We start from the raw sequence: 18,347 nt of genomic DNA, 5'->3' as shown, positions 1-18,347 counted from the left end.
ACGCTGCCGAATATCCAGAAGTTAAAGCCCGAGCCAGAACAATCTTTGCTGAGCTTTGTTGGTGGCCATGATGTTGTGGCCCTTCTCCCAACGAGGTACGGGAAAAGTTTGATTTTCCAGCTCGCTCCGTTAGCAGTGAAGGAGTGGCTAAGGTTATCGCTAGCAATGCTAAGCCAACATCACAACCAAACATTAGCAATTGGTTATGGTGGATCCAGAGAGGCTCTGGGCAGATCCAATAGTTTTAAAGTTCAACAGAGTACCCACCTTCAAGGAAGTTAACACTTGTACAAATGAACAAATGTACAAATCTGTACAAATATCTGTACAAATGAAATGTACCAGAGTCTGGAAGGACCAGTCTACAACATTACTGTACAAAAGTTGAATAATGTGTGACGTTTTGTAGATGGCCACAGCTGCTGCCACACTGATGCTTTAATTGTCGGAAACCTTCCTGAAAACAGCTAAAGTTGTCTCTAGCTTACACTTCAGTTCATTATCTCCTCACTGAGTTTGCTGCCATTTTGACCTCACATTCACATTGCACATGCAGTACATCAGCAAACATGAACAATGACACATAGCTTTTCTTTTACACATCATGTTGAGGATTGTTGGTAGTACATTACTTTTACATTTGTATGAAGTGCATTAAGTTACCTTCTGTACAGTCACACTTTTGCCAGGCCACAATTTGCTTTCAGTCATTCTAAATTTCTTTGGACTTACCAGTGCTGAGGGTGCTGCTACCAGTTGCAGCTACTGGCGGGTCATCTTGTCAGCCCAGAGCAAACAATGTGGCCCCTAAAGAGCTCTTAAATACAGGAAGTGGCCAATCAGAATGTACCAAGTGCATGACACATCATAAGGGGGGATTGGATTGGATTTTATATGACCCCTTTTTTTCAAAAATGGTTTGATCAGCTGTTATATATATTCCCCATTCAGTTCAATTCAGAACTTTTTTGCATGTTGCATTTCTTGAATTGCATCTTTCATTATTAGGTGAATAAAACCCTGTGACTTCTCACGTCTGTCAGCTCCATCCCTCACACACTACAAGTAGATGTTGTTTTGCAGGATTAGATATTTTAGCTAAAAAAAGGTTGTCAGATAACATTTTGCTGATACGTTCAGTATCAACATATCGATACTTGTCAGAAATGTTTAACAACATTTTTTCGTGAACCAGTCGGCATAACATTTCCATCAAAGCATGTTTGCTGTTGACAATTAGGTACTGTATATAAATGTCATTTCCAGGAGACAGGTCTGGAAACAGGATTATCTGTGAACATGCTTCTGTTCATGGTAGAAAGCTACTGTCTGTAAGTGTAAAAACAAATATCACTACATCAAAACTCCTGGACATTATGAAGCAAAGGATATCCGTTGTGCACTTTGAGCCCCCCCACAGTGTTTTGCTCTGCGTCCTAGAAGAAACAAAGCACAAAAAGGTCAATTGCTGTGTGTGTGTTTGTATGTGTGTGCAAGAGGTCTCTGTACATACAGAATAATCTCACATTTCCCTGTCTCTAAGTAGTTGATTCTCTCTCATTTCCATCTCTCAACAATTGCTGTCTGACAGTTTCAGAACTGATGCAGACATAGAAGAAGATTTGCAAACCTACCCAAGCTGTCATACGAAACCAGTGTAGTAAAAAAACAGTGCATTGGAAATGTTTCAGAGTGTCAACAATATTTTAAGTATAATCTCATTCAAAACCACCTGTGGTTTGTGAAGGAGAAAGCTTTGATCTGTATTTGCATACGTCTTCAACATTTCTTGTAATAAAGGGGAAAGATGTAACCTTAAGAAGAGTTATGTCAATTGTTAATGTTTCTCTCTTCTTCTTCTTCTTCTTCTTCTTCTTCTTCTTCTCTCTAATCACTGCAACTTGAACCCATTTCCTTCTTCATACTATTTCACCTCTTTATAAGATCCATTCAGCTTGCTGTTGGGAAAGTGTTGGACTCTTCATGTGTTAGCTGTGAACTGAGAAAAGGTGGGTTTTTTTCAAAAAAGAGAGTGAAAGAAGGGGAATGAGAGAGTAGGAGGTTGTGAGCTGGAAATACAGTATGGGACAGAGATAATGAGAGAAAATGATATTTTTGTGAACAGGGGCATAGCACAAAATTCTGGGCCCTGTAGAAAAACATTTTGTAAGGGCCCCTCCATGCATCCACAGCTATCTTCTAGCATCTTTTTGAGCCCTTGTCACATGGGCCCTGGGTACTCAGTCCCCTTTTTCCTCCCAGTCCTACACCCCTGGTCGTGAATTAAACTTCCCAACAGTTCCACTTGGCTCCACTTCAACCAGCTACAACAGTAGAGTGGTGGAAGAGCTATGCAGAGTCTTTACTTGAATAAAAGTATTGATGCCACACAATAAAAAAAATACTCTGTTACAAGTAAAAGTCCTGAATTGAATTTCTTACTCAAGGAAAAGTATATAAGTATCATCAGGAAAACTGATGGTTGCTCAGCGGTTATATGTAACTTTCAGTTTGTGTTGATTCTAGCGGCCGCTTTGGACAAAAGCAGTGGTGGTTTTTACCACACCTGCTGTCGCCAAAGTCTTTTCTTTGAGGTGCTGTATTATCCACTGTAATAAAGAGTTAGCATTACCGGGAGGTCGTATAGTCGCGATGCATGTTTTAAAAATCATACCATTTACATAAGAGAATAAGTTACAGACGCATTGTTGCAAGTGTTGCAATACGTTAATCTGCCTTTTTTGGATGTGTGGTGAGATAAATTTAATTTAATTTATTTAATTTATACTGTTAATGTAAGCACCAGGTGTTGACAAGGTTGAAGAATGTGTGGAAGACAAAAAGACAATATCTTTGGGTCTGCTGAAACAATTTCTATGCTTTTCTTTTTACTCGCCATCCATTGGTAAATTGTTGCAGTAGGCTATACTGTTTCAATGGGGAAAAACATCTTACCCCAGTTAACATAAAAGATTTGAACATGCGGTCTCACTCTGCAGGATATTATTGATGTGTATTTGTGCATGACCACAGATTTGTAATCACTCATTACACTGGGAAACTGCTTTTGTGCTAAACTACATATGTTACACTCTGCAACACTGAACCGGCCTTTACATCAGACAGTGTCAGTGGCTCGTAAGTTAGAGCAGAGAATGAAAGTTCAAAGCTGCGAGCAGTGGTGAGGTGTGCCTTGTGTTTTGATTGTTCAGTCACAGCCCCTAACCTTTAAGCAGCGCTTTCTGTAGCAGTGTCGTGTGTGGCGCATGTGTGGAAACAGGTTGAAATGTGCAGACAGGATGAGAGAGAGTGAGACAGGCAGAGGTGAGGATGAAGAGGATGTCTGAAATGTGAATGGCTGAGGGAGCAAGGGAGGATAAGAGTAAGGGAGAGAGAATAAGAGAAAGAGCAAGGGACATGAGATACAAAGGTATTTCATCCTCATCCTAGACATTGAAATATTAGTGTGCGGGCATTTCTACGAACAGTAATTGTGCAAAGAGTGTGTGTGCTCCCCAGGGTGTGTATACATTTGTGTATGTGTGAAGTTTACCTTATTCCTTTGCTCCTCAATCTTTTCCTCTTCCGTCACCTGAGAGGACTATGGACACGTAATGAATGAAGACATTATGAAGACATTTAATGGTGTATCGGTAAAATTCAATATTGCATGCTTCTCTACCCAAAGTATCCTCTAAGTATGTACAATCCACACTCCGTTTTGGTGTCAGCTAACACTTATCCACACAAAGATAGAAAGAGAGAAAAGGTTGGACTGGCTCCACATACAGATATGCAGTTTTAATACATGCCTGTTTGCAAGGGGGAAAACAGCTTTTTTAACAACATCAATAGTAGTTAGACAACTAGCTGTACGGTAGACAGGACATGAGACGTTGTCTTGTAGGAGAAAGAAGAGATCAAAGAGAGAATGATAAGATTTAAACTCTACCTTCTACCCATTGTCATGGGAAATGTGTGGTTGCCGAACAGGAGGTGGATAAGCTTGGAGCCTTGATCTTCACTCCTTGGGAATATCACAAATACGTCTTAATATGCTTGACTGAGAATATAGGGGAAAGTAACTGACTCATTGATTGTGCCGGAGGGTCTTCAGAGAGTGTGGGCAGACTGAGGGTAAAACAGAAACTCTTATCATAATGCGGTTTGGCTTCTGTGTGCAGTCAGGCTCTGTGGAAACAGTGAAGATGATTGCTGTACAAGCGAGCAGTGTGGACAGAAAGATGTGAAAATAGCACATTTAGGCTTATGTATCTTCCAATTTAAGTCATTTGATGGAATTTCCACCCTCTTTTCCAATCCTTCTCCTGCTTGGGGCCCAAGTGTTTCACTTAAAAAAGGCAGGTCAGGCCACACATCAGACATACATCTTACAACTCTCACCTGATGATGTAGGGTGGGGAGAATACCATGGCTCTACCAAATCAAAAAGAAAATGGAGAAAGGGAGCAGGAGAACTGCTATGGTTGGGGTGCAACTGGCCGTGAGTGTTTGTTTTGTTTTCTATTTTTCTGAGTTTTCTGTCAGCCTGCCCTGTTGTCCCTGCTGTTTTCTTTTTTTTCTCACTCTCCATCCTTCTAAAGCCAGCTGAAAGCACACACCTGAGTCTCATCCATATCACCTGCTCCTGCCGCTCACACCTGCCTGCCATCTCCAATCAACTACAGTACCTCAACCCCGGCTCTCCAACCACTCTTCGCTTGATCGTTGCTCCAGTCACGCTGGTAAAACTCTCCACAAGCTTTGTTCTCTCTCGAGTGTTCTATGGTGTAATGTCCATCTCCGGTCAGCTGGCTTCTCCTCTGGGTCCCCCTTCCACAGCACCCTGCTTCAGCCTGTCTCCGTCTCCAATCTGCCTTCCCACTTTCTCTCTCCATCAGTCAGTAAATTCATTTGCATTCCTTTGAGCCTTGCATTTGAGTCTTTCTGTTATTAGCGTAACAAGAACTGCATATGTGCACAATCTAGTGTGGGGTTGCCCCAGTTTATTAAAAACAGGATTTCTGTATTAAAATACACATTTCCTACCATCATGGATCCCAAAGTGGGGCTCGCACAAAAAAGAACACACATGGTTGCACTATAGATCTGATTTATGTTTGTTTTGTTCCCATTTGTAAATTATTCTATTATCTCATTATCTTTTGATTGTCAGAAATGGTCACTGGTCCTTGGAATGAAATTGACTAATTCAAATTTGACCATACATTATTTCAAACTAGCTCTCAGAGCAGCCACTAACAGGTCCAACCAGTAGAGGACTAGCTGAATGCTTGCTATAGCCCTACCCCCTGTCAGGGATTCCACACCAGAAGCCCACAGAGCAGAAAGGCCATTATTTCCACAGTTACGGCTGTGCTCTCCCAGGCAGCTGCGCGAGTCATAGGCTGAATCTCATTTCTCTATCTTACCCCTTCCCCTAGGTTTTGCACGTTCACGCAAGACTAAGGGCTGTTCCAATACTCATTCTGTTCAAGGGGTAGGGGTAAGACAAAGGGGTGTATATGGCCGTTATAACCGAGTGAGGACGCGAGCTGACTTGTAAACGAGGGGTAGCCACATACATTGCGCAACAAGCATCAAGCAGAGAGACCCATAAATGTAAGAATTTTCAGTTTAAAAAATGGATATAAAAATAACAGCAGTCTTGTTATGTGCTGTGCACAGTCCTGTACTTATATACCTACAACCATGTTCTTTATTGAAACCTGTTTAAAATCACTAGCTTGCTATGCTTACTGCTAACTTTTGACATTACATTGCTGATTTTCACAATAGTCCCGCATTTTTCTGCCTCAAATAAACTCCATACATGTTTTAACCATTAGCAGATAATTTTGTTTGATATTAGTGCACAACACTGCTTGCTTTGGAGACGTTGCTACGTGCTTTATACATACCGTACTGTATCGCGCAGGGACGCAGGAGGAGACAGCGGATGATCCACTTTCGGGCTGAAAACGAGCAGAAGTTTCTTAAAACGTGTTCATGTTGTAGCCATTCATTATTGTATTGGTACTGTATTATTGTAATCTCTTGAATTAATTTCTGTTCACATACTACTTGCTGCTAATTTCCTCTCGGCTTTGCAGCCCAAGGTCACCTAAACTAAAGCTCTGAAGAAAGCATATTGTTGCAGAATTATCAGCTGTTGAATAAAACGTCTTTGTTGCACTAAATTTTAAGTAAAGTTTGTAACAAGATCTTAAGCAGGAGAGCACACCTACCTTGTAGTTTTGAGTGAGAAAGCTACAAAAAGCTACAATCTTATCCTGTTGGGACTGAGAACAAATCACCAGCATCAATCAGACAGGAAACCAGGGTTACAAAATGAACACTGTGATTGTTCACATTCTGCTGTAGCCCACAGCATCCCAGATAGCTAACTTATTAGCCTGGTTGAAACCAGTCCCTTCTCAGCTGGAACTGAGAGTGGGTCTGGGGAAGGTGCTATGGACAGACTTAAATGTGATTCAACGTCGCTGCGTAATCGGCATCGTTCAAAGCCCGCCTCAGTGGTTGTGATTGGTGCCTTCATTTGCAAAGTTGGAAATGGGCTTGAATGGGCTCTTGGCCAGACGGACTTGTAGAGCAAATCTCAAAGTTGCTGGAGGTTTGTCAGGCTACTAATTTGCAGGATTGTGTGCTGCTCCTCAATTTACAATGTACTGTACTGTACTGACAAGATTTCTGGGAACTGAATTGCCTACGGCAGCGTCAAAGTGAAGGGGCCTATACAAAATCCAAACAAGAGATGTAGTCAGACATCATGACTGGGCATCTACCTAGGCCAGTGCTACTTTCAACACAGAGAGAGACACACTGAACTCTACAGCCAAAGGCAGATTGACATAAACACAGGCAGATGGACACACTGAGTTATGAGATCAAACATATAAACCTGACAGAGAACCTGACAAGACAAACGGGATCACCATAAACAGATGGGAACCCTGGATGCAGAGCTGCCTGTCTCTCTCTCTCTCTCTCTCTCTCTCTCTCTCTCTCTCTCTCTCTCTCTCTCTCTCTCTCTCTCTCTGGCAAAGGTTCAGCAGTTTTGTTGAGCAGAGGGAGAAAGTATGGAAGCTGTCAGGGGCCACACGATGCTGCCTCTGCAGTTTACACATGGAGCCATAAAGAGGGATTGATGGCGCGGATGTGGAGACATCCCACAGGACAGTGCATCTCATTCATACAGGATCAAAAGTGGAAATAAAAGACACAACTAAAACTCATACCAATATGTTTTTTTCACCCTTGTATGAAACATACAATTCATCTTCATACCTGTAGTTTTTTGTCCTGTATATGTGTTGTGTAAACTGGCTCCACCACATGGCTGACCTAGATTCCAATGGCCTTTTATGTGTCTGTCTGATGGTGTGCGCACGTGTGTGAGTTTTGTGTGTGTGGGTGGACTGCCACTGTCGCTGTATAATCCCCCTGGTAGCATTTGGTTTCTAGCATAAGTCAGAGAACAGTCAGGGACTCAGTTTGCAATACGCCTGACCTACATTGGCTGTTCGCATGTGTGCTTAAGACGACACATGGAGTCACACTTACTATGTCCTCCTGCTAAATGTCTGCTTTTGAGAGTTGTGTGTGTGTGTGTGTGTGTGTGTGTGTAATACAAACACACAGACCCACACATATACACACACAAACACCAAGGCTCAACAGTTTAGTAATGATGGTAGTTTCGCAGAAAATGCTCCTGTCACATTACGGCAAGGATTAAATTCTCCTTAAGCTGCTCTCACCAGGCTGTCTCTCTCCAGGTGGTTAACAGGAAAGGTATAATCTCCTCACTCACTCACTCACTCACTCACTCACTCACTCACTCACTCACTCACTCACTCACTCACTCACTCACATATACTACAGGAAAAAAACATATTCAAACATGAACATACATCCTGTACTCAAATACATCTACACAACAACAAACGCATTCACACACACACCTCATGTGTGTGCTATTTGGAGCGATGTGGCAGAAGTAATTAGAAGTGCGACAGCCAGACAGGTAGAGGTAATGATAATGGTCTGCAGCTATTTCTGTTCTCCACTCTTTTGCTTCTAACCTCTCTGTCTTCTCTCTCTCTCCCCCCCTAGTCTCTCCTGCTCTCATATTTCTTCACCATCAAACTCTGTTCCAGGTGGAGCTGAAATGTTCCTACTCACATTCACATCCCACACCCCTCCCCCTCTCTTCCTTTCTTACTAACATAGCTCTCACTTTTCCATCACAATTTTCTTTGTTCCCTTTTGTGTCACTTTGAATTGACGTGATGTTAGCACTTCCTCTAGCTTCATTACATTTATCAGTCAGTTTTATCTGTGGTGCGGGGGGGGTAGTGGTTATACCATAGGATTTATTGTTGTTGCATCGTAGTGTCTTCACTAACTGTGATGTCAGCCTACTGGCATGCAGAATTTCTGTAAATAGCACATAGATGCATTTACACCGACTGCTGACGTGGCCAGTTTAAGATAGAGATAATGTAGAGTGAGTGGGTCATTATTGTGAATTAAATCCCAACAGGGTGTTTTCCAAATAGCAGACTTTTGAATGCCACATTAATTTAACCAATGAAATTGAGTATGCAAGACTGGACTGTTCTTACACAGCGCTTTTTTGGTCTCAGCGACAAGGCGAGGCTGCCGTGCAAGGTACCACCTGCTCATCAGCTAAATATTCACACACACACACTTCAAAGCCGCAGCATTGGGGGCAACTTGTGGTTCAGTGTCTTGCCCAAGGACACTTTGACATGGGACTGCAGGGCCAGGGATTAGGGGGCAGGCGACCTCTTTACCCCTGAGCCGCAGCCGCACCTTGTGGTGAAGCTAATTAAGACACAGCCAGGCCTAATTGTTGGGGATACACTTGAACTCATGCTGAATAGGAGCTGTGGACAGATTAGTAGCCACACAACTTTTTTTTTTTTTTTTTTTAATTACCTCTGTAGTTCTATTTCACTTTTGCAGTTTATTGCCTCAATGTAGGCGTCACATTCATGTAATTCCTGAAGGCTCTGATTGCCTCCCTGTAGCTCTATAGAGCTAAGGTGAGACAGGTGGCCAGTGGGTGGAAACCAGACCCATTTAATAACTGATTCATTAAAACACAATGAATCAGCTATTCTTCTTTATGACCACAGTGCATTATTGCTCCCTTTATTATGGCACCCTAAATTGTGTACTCACTGAAAGACCATTTTGTAAGCCTTACCCATAATCTATATCAATAACAATAAATGCAAGAATACACATTTTATTGTTTTTCTGTGCTTGTGTGCTTTCAGCCATGTTTTACTTATCTGCATGTGTATCTGAAGGCGGCTGTCAGCATTTTTAGTCTGCAGCTCGGGCTGTGTGTTTCTGTGTGTGTGTGTGTGTGTGTGTAAGTATGAACATGTCATCACAGCTGGCTTTCATCTGCAGTGAGACTGCTTTGCATTGCGGATCTTACTAAGAATACGTGTTGTACAGTATGAAAGGATTCAGTAGGCAGATATACCTCACCCCTCTTGACCAGAAAATTAATTTCCCCTCTGATCCACTGTGGACATGTCATGACGTTTGGTCTAAAATTACCTGAGCTTTCAAAGGACTGTCACATCTCATCAAGAACAACGTCAGCTCCACACTATAGCTTTCGGTTTTGTAACAGTGGGGGCTTTCACATCAGCAGTTGGGTTGGCTTAGTCATCACCAAACAAGGAAAATGTAGTTTTCCGGTGGACTTGGTTGTTTTGGTCAAACAATCTCAACAGTTATGACTCTTGTCTGTCGGAAGCAAAGGAGGAATGCAAGAGACATTATTATAGAGACACAACATCCATTGAGGTTGGGGGTCAAGGTTGGATTATTTTAAGTATGACTGTGGATGTTTTCAAAGTGTAACCAAGTGGTTATTTTTACCTTAACATGAACGTGAATTAAAGTAATAATTTGGACCCAGACCTTTTCGCAAATTACAGCAACCCCAAAATTAGTAAAACATTGTCCTGTTGATAGTGGCGTGGCGCCAGGTCCAAAAAAGTTTATATGTATCGTTCTCTATAGCACTGGGATCTCACCACAAGATTTAATAAGTAGATAATCTGGAGCTTTTTATCATATCACATTCTTAGGTCATTATAGCATTCAGAAAAAAAAGGAAACTTTGCAACTGATGACAATCATGAAATGTGATCAAAAGCATCATGATCAACAACAGAGACTTCAGACTACAATCAGAATTAACAAACATAAATTTCAGTGTAAACAAGTCGGAGCACTGCAGGGAAGATTTTACAAACAGAAATATAATGACAAAGTACATTTCTACATTTTACAATTATTTTTCTTGAAAAAAAGTAATGATTCCTGAACCACACACATCCTTAGGAATTAAGATGACTGCTTTTCCACCTACATGATGGTGTAGGTAGCTTCTGATGGTGGAAGCTTGAGGGTGAATGAAAGGAAATTGGGGAAAAGAAGGTGAAATGGAAGTGAAGAACAACCAGCACGGCCATCAGCTCTACACACACCCACACACACACACACACAGTTTTGTTATGGGCTTCAGTGGGAGGCTTGGGAAGTAGATGGTAGCCTGGCATCCTTTGCTCCCCTCCATTAGTAGCTAGAGAGCTGTTATCAGGCAATCATCCGCCTATCTCACATGCCCACCCCTATGCTGGTCTGGCAAGGATGTGTGTGTGTGTGTGTGTGTGTGTGTGCGCACTCTTTTGATTTTTTAAAAACACACACATTCTAACCGCCCTAGTATGTGTTTGTCTGCGTGATGGAGGCTTGTGTAGGTGTGTATGGTTCTTTAGCGATAGCATTCTTGCTCTTACTAGACTTACAGTAGTTTGAGCTTGCTTGTTGTTTCTATGTCTGTAAGATCTGGTCTGTAAGATTTAGCCGTCTTCAGGGACTACAAGCAAAGTTTTGGGTGTGAAGATAAACATAACTGTGGATATGGGCATGCAATTATGTTCAGCTCGGTACTTCAATGTCATTAATTTTCTTATATCACAGAATGAACATTCAAAGGCCTCATGGACAAATGACATGCTGTCTGACCAAGATGTATGGAACGTTTATCTTAACAAGTAAAAACTGCATTTGACGGACCGCTTCCTAGTAATGTGAGGTGTGAATTATTCTGCGGTTTGTTGGGTGCATTTGTACAAAAATGCCATTTTCCTATCAACAATTACCTTACTCCCTGTTTGGGATAAATACAGGAAACAGGGGGTATCAGGTAGCATGTCCAATGATATCAAAATCACTCAATCTGCATCTCTAAAGCTCCCTAATAAAAACTGAAGTGTAAAAATGATTATTTGCTTTTCTTTTTCTTGGCTGGGACCAGTTATTTCCTGGAGTCTCCGCTGCAAACTGGCTGCTTGCTGTTGTTTCGTGTACCAGCCATGTTTGTCTCATTATTGAAATAATCTTTACACCAGACTTACATAAGTTTTCTTTTATTAACAAATCTCCTTTTGTTTTTAGAAACAAGAATACTCACAATAGAAAGTGTACAAATGGCTCAAACAAAAAACACGTCCATTGACTTTTTCCTAATGCTTTTACAATCAATTACTTGAGGCTCCTCAACACTTACAGAAATAACGCAATCCTCATACGTTTGACAGAGTTCAAGTGTGTTTGATTCATCGCGCCAGGCACTTAAATTCCTTAAAGAATGTCAACATAAGAGGTGAGTGTATCCCAGATGTGATTAGTCATATAAACCATAAAAAATAAAATAACAGAGGTTGCAGTATTTAGCCGAGGTCTGGCATACGATACCTGACTATTTACTGGAGACTCCCTTAAAGTCCCTCCGTTCGGTCCTTTAAAGGATAGGTTCACATCTTCACGTCACTTCCATTGAAAGCGCATTTGGGAGTGAACTAAGATAGACTTGCAAATGTGTGTTCTCTTTAAGCAGCTGGACTGTAACAGCAAAGCTAGAAAACACAATAAAAACGGATACACAATAAATCTGAAGTAGGGTGTAGTATGTCTGTGGTAACAAATCATAGATTGTATATAAAGATGGACGGCTTGACAGCAAAGATCCTTTATAATAAAGATTTCAAACAGCGCCAATGGTATGAAATGGTAAACACCGCCTGTCTCTGAAAAATTCAATTTAAATAATTTATCAATATATTCTATTGATAACTTTAAAAATGTACATTCTTTTTTTTACAAGACATATATAGCATCACGGAGATTAGCTTTGTCAAGGCGTTCGCAACGTTAGCTTCTCTGTGTTGCCAGATTTCGCAAAAGTTTTGTTCTGAGACGGAAACAGTTCTCAAAAATAGTTAATTTTGTCCTGATGTGTCCGTCTGAAAAATACAATTTTAGTGTCAGGATGCTCTGGAGATATGTGGCTTGTGAGAACTGGATGCAATATCTACTTTGGTGACTTTGGGGCGACAGAATGGCTCATAATATGTGTTCGCGGTCACTTCTCCCACTGGTATCAAAACGCTCAGACCTGCCGCTAGTCTCCTAAAGAGGCGTGGCCGGGGCAGAGCCTACGGGACACAGACACAGTAAACTACTCTGAGTTGGGGAATCTCGGTCCAAAACTGTCTCTGTTGACAGCTTCCCAAAAGTGAAGCCAAAACATCTAGATTGCCCCCTAGTGGCTGGCTGCAGTATAGGTCATAAACCCCGCCCCCTCCATCTTCACAGATGGGACATGAAAACAAACTACACGTCAAAGATTGTTTGACGTAAGGCAGTTCTGATTGCGTTGTTTATTCAGGTGATCTGTCTTCTGAAAAGGTAATTTTAATAAGTTAATTGATGCTATAAAAACAAGGTAAAACATCATGATTGACAATTGTGATTGACTCACAATTGGTTGGGCCTCATTATGGGCGGGACTTTGATACCAAGGCTCCGTCCTACCACTACTGTGCCAACTCGGGCTCCAAAATTGCAAGATGGCAGCGGCTGTGTACGGGAGATTTTGGCATCACTTAAGCAAAAACATAAGTGGAGACACGCCGTCCATCTTTATCTGCAGTCTATGTGAAAAATGCATAAAAGTGTAAAAGGATACATTCAAAAGGCTTTGTGAAATAAACTTGTGTTTGTTATCAGTAAGTCTTCGATGATTTTCTCAGGAGAGGTTTGGATTCGCAATACAGCTATTTAGTCAGAAATAGTCACAGTAAACACAAACCTGTGTTCCACAGATTAAAACTATACAAATAAATCGTATAGTATAATACATTTTCAGTGTCTATACTGGTATATTACGGCACTGTTTAAATCTCAAAGAGAAAAGGGACATAAGTAAATCCCCATTGACAAAGAAAGTACTGATACAGTACAGGGCCGTACAGGAATGGTGAAATATCACCATTAAGAGCCACAACCAAATTATTACAAAAATCCTCATGAAGAAGGCATTTGTGCAGGACTTTCCTTTTCCCTTCATGTTGTGTTTAACGTGCATTAACAACTTCAAAAGTAAAGGGAGTGAAACAACCGTATGGCAGTTTTCACGACTAAAGAGTCCAAAGTTACCACAAACACATGTCGGTACCATATTGTATGTAGACATGACGCATTGTGAGCCTAGATTAGAGCTTACATCAATAATGCCCACCCATTACTCCCATGTTTACATTCAGAAGAAGTCCAACCAAAGACATTAAAGTCCCATTATGTCAAATAACACATTAAAACACTCAGCTTCACATGTGACGTAGACAAAGTGCAATGCTATTATTGAACACAAAACGTTCTGAATATGCATAAATATTAAGGAGCAATTTTATGTCAACTCTTTGTCCCAAATAAATTGGACCATTATTTCATTATCATTATCTGCATGAATCTAACATTGTATGTCAAGAGTTTGACTGAGAATTAAAAACCTCTCGTTTTTAATTAGTGAGTAGCAACCTTGGCAGTACTGGCAGATATGAGATTCAGACACCTGGCACAAGGAAACTATCAAGACATTTTAAAAACAAGATGTACTTCTCTACCAATTGACTATCATTTGAGAAAATTTAAATGAAAGGAAAGAAGTAGTCTGGGCCTGCTGTATGTATGCATGTAATGCCAGTTTTCTGAAGTTTTCTTTAGAATACCAACTGTAGTAATACTGCCAGTGCTGTAACCTACAAGAACCAACATGATGTCTAAAGCGAGGACACTAACTGCCAAGAGTTGAAATGAAAAACGCACAAGATTCTGAGTGTCACCTCAAATTGCATCTATCGGAATAATGGCCATGAATCTGAGATATGTGAGTGGATATCTCTACTCCCATCTTTCACCTAAACTTTGCTTATGGATTAGCCGTAATGGTGGTAAACTATTGATTATCTTTACTACAAAAGGAAACTGAGGATTTGCACTCCTAATGAGACAAAGGTCAAATAAACACATCTAACCTTTCACTGTAACACGGTGTCAAGAAAAGATGAGATTCATTTCTTTGTAAGCTATGGGTTCATGGCTTAGTTAAATATTTCTCATCATTTATCGGGTCCAAATCCCCAGCAGTCCCTTTTGGGTCAGCAAAACTGATTCTAAAGCAGCACAAAAAGATGTAGGACCTGCCTAATACGTGAATTCACAAAAATCAATTCACCAGCTTGTAAATAAAATAAATAAAGGTCAAAGTGCATGAAGATTCCATACACCAGTGTGTGAGAAGATACAGAAGGAGTGCTTTAATCAGATACTGAGCCTCATCAGTCAATTACATGTAACATTAGATGTTCCCGTCCGCAAAACATTGTTTTTGTGCATGCGTGTGACTGAGCCCTCATATTTGTTTTCCTGACTGCTATAGGCTATAGGACGGAGTCCAAGTGTATCTGCAGGTCAAGACTGTCCAGGAAGTCCATGGAAAAGACACTATGGGGTGTTGGGGGGCACAGTGGGGCCAGTGAGGAAGTTTCCTCTCCCCTCTCTCCTCCCATAGTGAGGTCCAACCAGTCCATACCGTCTAGCACTTGCTCCCCATCCCCTGCCATACCAAAGGTATCCATGGGAGACGAAGGATGGTCCAGGATGCTGGGGGCGCACAGCATTTGACTGTGGAGGTCATCAATCAACAACAACAGGCCTCCAGACTCCACCCCCAGGAGAGGCTTACCGGTAGTGCTTTCCAGAAAGTCTTCCAGGCGTCCACTCCCAGTGCTACCGAGGTGTTGTTTTTCCTCTGTGGTGTTGGCCAGAGCCTGAAGCTCAGACTGCATAGAGGAGGCCAACTGTGGGGTGTCACAGTTGGGTGGTATGGGGGGCGATAGCAACAGCTGAAGCGGCGAGGGAGGGGGAGAAGAGTGTGGATCTAGATGATCCAGAGAAGGGTCTGATACTGGTTTAAAGGAGGTTGATGTATCTGAAGTAAAAAATCCACAACATTTCCAAAATCAAAAATTTGGTTGGGCGCTCACTCCAAACAATATAATTATCAAACAGCTGAGTGAATGTAAAAATAGAAAAGTTATTACACAACAAACAGATCAGATAATGTTATTGCATCTTACCTCCTGTCTGCAAAATGATGTCAATAAAATCATCGTCATGCTCTGTATCCTGAGGACACACACACACACACACACACACACACACACACACACACACACACACACAGAGCGAGAGAGAGAGAGGGAACAACACATTACCCTTCAAAACTGTGTGTAAAGTTTACATAGGACACAACACTGGGACACGAGCGCGCTGATGTGAAATGTGAAATAATGCAATGCAAAACAACGTATCAGACCAGAATGCAGAGCAACGCAGCTTAGCTTAGTATAGGTTAGCAAAATCTAGTAAGAATAAAAATACTTTGGCTTATGAACATTTTTTGTGCAAGGACACAATGTGACATGCAAAGCGTCATACTTTGTTATTAGGCGATGAGGCCGCTGGAGACAGAGGACTAAACAAGATATCCAGACGAGAGCACAACTCCTAGAGGAGAGGAGAATGAAGAGAAAGAGAGTTGGATATGAAAAAAGTTAGATTTTTGTGCATCCAAAGTTAGCACAAAATCCTTTACAATGTGACTGGTTGATCCAAACACATTGAAAGACAACCCATGCCACCTGGAGATTACTTACAGTTTGAGAGAAAGGGGATGCGGGGGGGTTCCTGGAGGGAGCGGTCTCCTGGTCGTTGAAGAAAGGCTGCAGACTGGGAGGTGCTGACAAACACTGAGCAATGTCCTGCTGAGGCCGCTCTACAGATACCTGAAGTCTCCCGTTCTGTGGCTTCAAATCATTGCAGAGAATGGAAAGATAAGTTCTCCTTACAGGAACAGTATTCACAGGCAACGGTAGGCCTACTTTTTTTTAGTAACATCAAGTGGCGTAAAACGTATTCCAACCAAGCACTAAAGCCACACTATAAAATACTCCATTACAAGTAAAATCCCTTATATAATAATCCACTTATAGGCCTTTATATTGATTGGGGGGTTATATTTATAATTAAACCTAATTTTAAAAACTACATGTGTTTTGTGTGCAAAAATCTTAATTGGTACAAAGTAACTAGTTAACTACTGAAGCTGCCAGGTGAATGTAATGGAGTAAACAGTACAATATTTTCCCCTGAAATACAGTGGAGTAGAAGTAGAAGGTGGCATGAAAAGAAAAGACTCAAGTAAAGTACAACTACCTCAAATTTGTACTTAAGTAAAAGTACTTGACTAAATGTACTTAGTTACATTCCACCACTGGTAAATCTGAAATCACAAATGATTCATTTCTAAGAGTGTGATAAAAGTGGTACAACGATCAGGTGAGACGGCTGATACCAGCAATCAGCATCTTCTACCAAATCTTGACACTTTCCAGCACACCTGCCCTCGCCGAGAGATACTGTACATCTCAATTAGCCAAGATGCAATGGAGTTTTTTGTTCCTGCTCTGTTAACAACGTAGATCATATTAATGGACGATGTCGTTAGTGTAATTAGCCAAGCAATAGTCATCAGCATCGGGCTAGTGTCAGACACTCTTATCAAAGACTGCTGTCACTGTGTCAGACAGCATACATCATTAATTTCCACCGCTATTGCACTCACTGGAGCAGTTCTCTTTCACTATCATGTTTCACTCTCTCTTTATGGAGCATTAACAGACACTGGTCTGTTAGTGCTCCAGTGACAAAGGCTCCTGGGCTTGTCCGACAATGAGTTGTGTGTGTAGTAGGATGAGGGGCCATGAAATGTGTAAAAAGAGATGATTTAACATCTTCTGTGAAGTCGTCATTTGTGCTCTATCTAAATGCTCTATCTAGACATCTTAAAAAGCCAGTTAACCTGAGTATGAGACACACACGTAAACCTCACTGTGAACACCTTTAATGCAACTACTACAGCACTTAGCTACAGGAAAACAGTCTATGGCACAACCAGACTCCCATTTGTTAAATATATTAAATATAAGACTATTTTAAATCTTTTCCTGTTTTAAAACCGTACTTCAGCTACTTTTGAGTCTGCTAGAAAATTCACATAATCAATATCTTGCTTTAAATCTTACCTTTGCATCTTGTTTCAAAAATCCCACATGCGTACTTTGTTTGGTCTGATTATCCGCTTCAGGCAGCTGAATGGGGGTGTGGCCGGGGAGCTTGGCTGGAGTGGACTGTAATCGCTTGTGGAAAGTAATAAATGTAAACAATGTTGTTAGTATTAGTATTAAAAAGTAAGTGCTGAATATAATAATACTAATAATTCTACTAATTATAATAATATAAAGAGTTCATCAGCAAAAAATAGATTTTTTATGAATCAGTCTTTGCATCCACACGCACGTTATTGTATATGATCGTGTACTGCTAATTTGATAATTGTCTGATCTGTTAAACTTCTGTACCATCAAGCATACAAATGGTCATAAACATATTCCAAGGCACAACAAACTAGAGGGACACTTGGGGGCACTATGCAGTTTTGGCCATTTCTTTGCTGTTTTCTCGCTTTTTCCTTGCAGGTTTCTCTATAGAGAAAAAACATACCCTCTTTGGAAGAGGTACTAATTAATATATTTTGTATATATTTTAAAGTAGATTGCTAAAACTGAGTAATGTACCTGCAGTGCAATTTTATTGGTTCCTTTGCTCCCAGGTGCATCAGTTCTTTGCTTCTCAGTGATGTGACTGGTCAGTGCAATCAGGAAGTGGTTGCCGCTGCTCTCGGTGACCACAGTCGGGGTGGAGTCGCTATTGGGGAGATCCTGTTGGAAAGTGGGGCCTGAGCCTGACTGCTGGTTGAAGGACGCTTGAGATACCTGTAAGAAAAAACACAATAACTTTTTTTA

General features: G+C 41.1%; 1 protein-coding gene across 2 annotated transcripts in view; it reads right to left on the bottom strand.

Moving 5' to 3' along the window:
- Positions 1-12,653: 12,653 nt before the first annotated feature.
- Positions 12,654-18,347, bottom strand: part of LOC117957987 (myocardin-related transcription factor A-like) — a 32,973-nt gene continuing 27,279 nt past the window's right edge. For both annotated transcript variants that reach the window (XM_034894149.1, XM_034894150.1), the window contains 6 exons: positions 18,120-18,317; positions 17,568-17,681; positions 16,140-16,289; positions 15,922-15,990; positions 15,561-15,609; positions 12,654-15,412 (listed from right to left, as the gene is read on the bottom strand). In XM_034894149.1, the coding sequence (XP_034750040.1) occupies positions 14,862-15,412; positions 15,561-15,609; positions 15,922-15,990; positions 16,140-16,289; positions 17,568-17,681; positions 18,120-18,317 (1,131 nt within the window). In that variant the 3' untranslated portion in view covers positions 12,654-14,861. The remainder of the gene's footprint in view (positions 15,413-15,560; positions 15,610-15,921; positions 15,991-16,139; positions 16,290-17,567; positions 17,682-18,119; positions 18,318-18,347) is intronic.

This window comes from Etheostoma cragini, chromosome 15 (assembly GCF_013103735.1).
Source record: "Etheostoma cragini isolate CJK2018 chromosome 15, CSU_Ecrag_1.0, whole genome shotgun sequence".
NCBI classification, from domain to species: domain Eukaryota; kingdom Metazoa; phylum Chordata; class Actinopteri; order Perciformes; family Percidae; genus Etheostoma; species Etheostoma cragini.
Note: the sequence above shows the minus strand (reverse complement) of the source record. Positions and strands in the feature narration are given on the sequence as shown.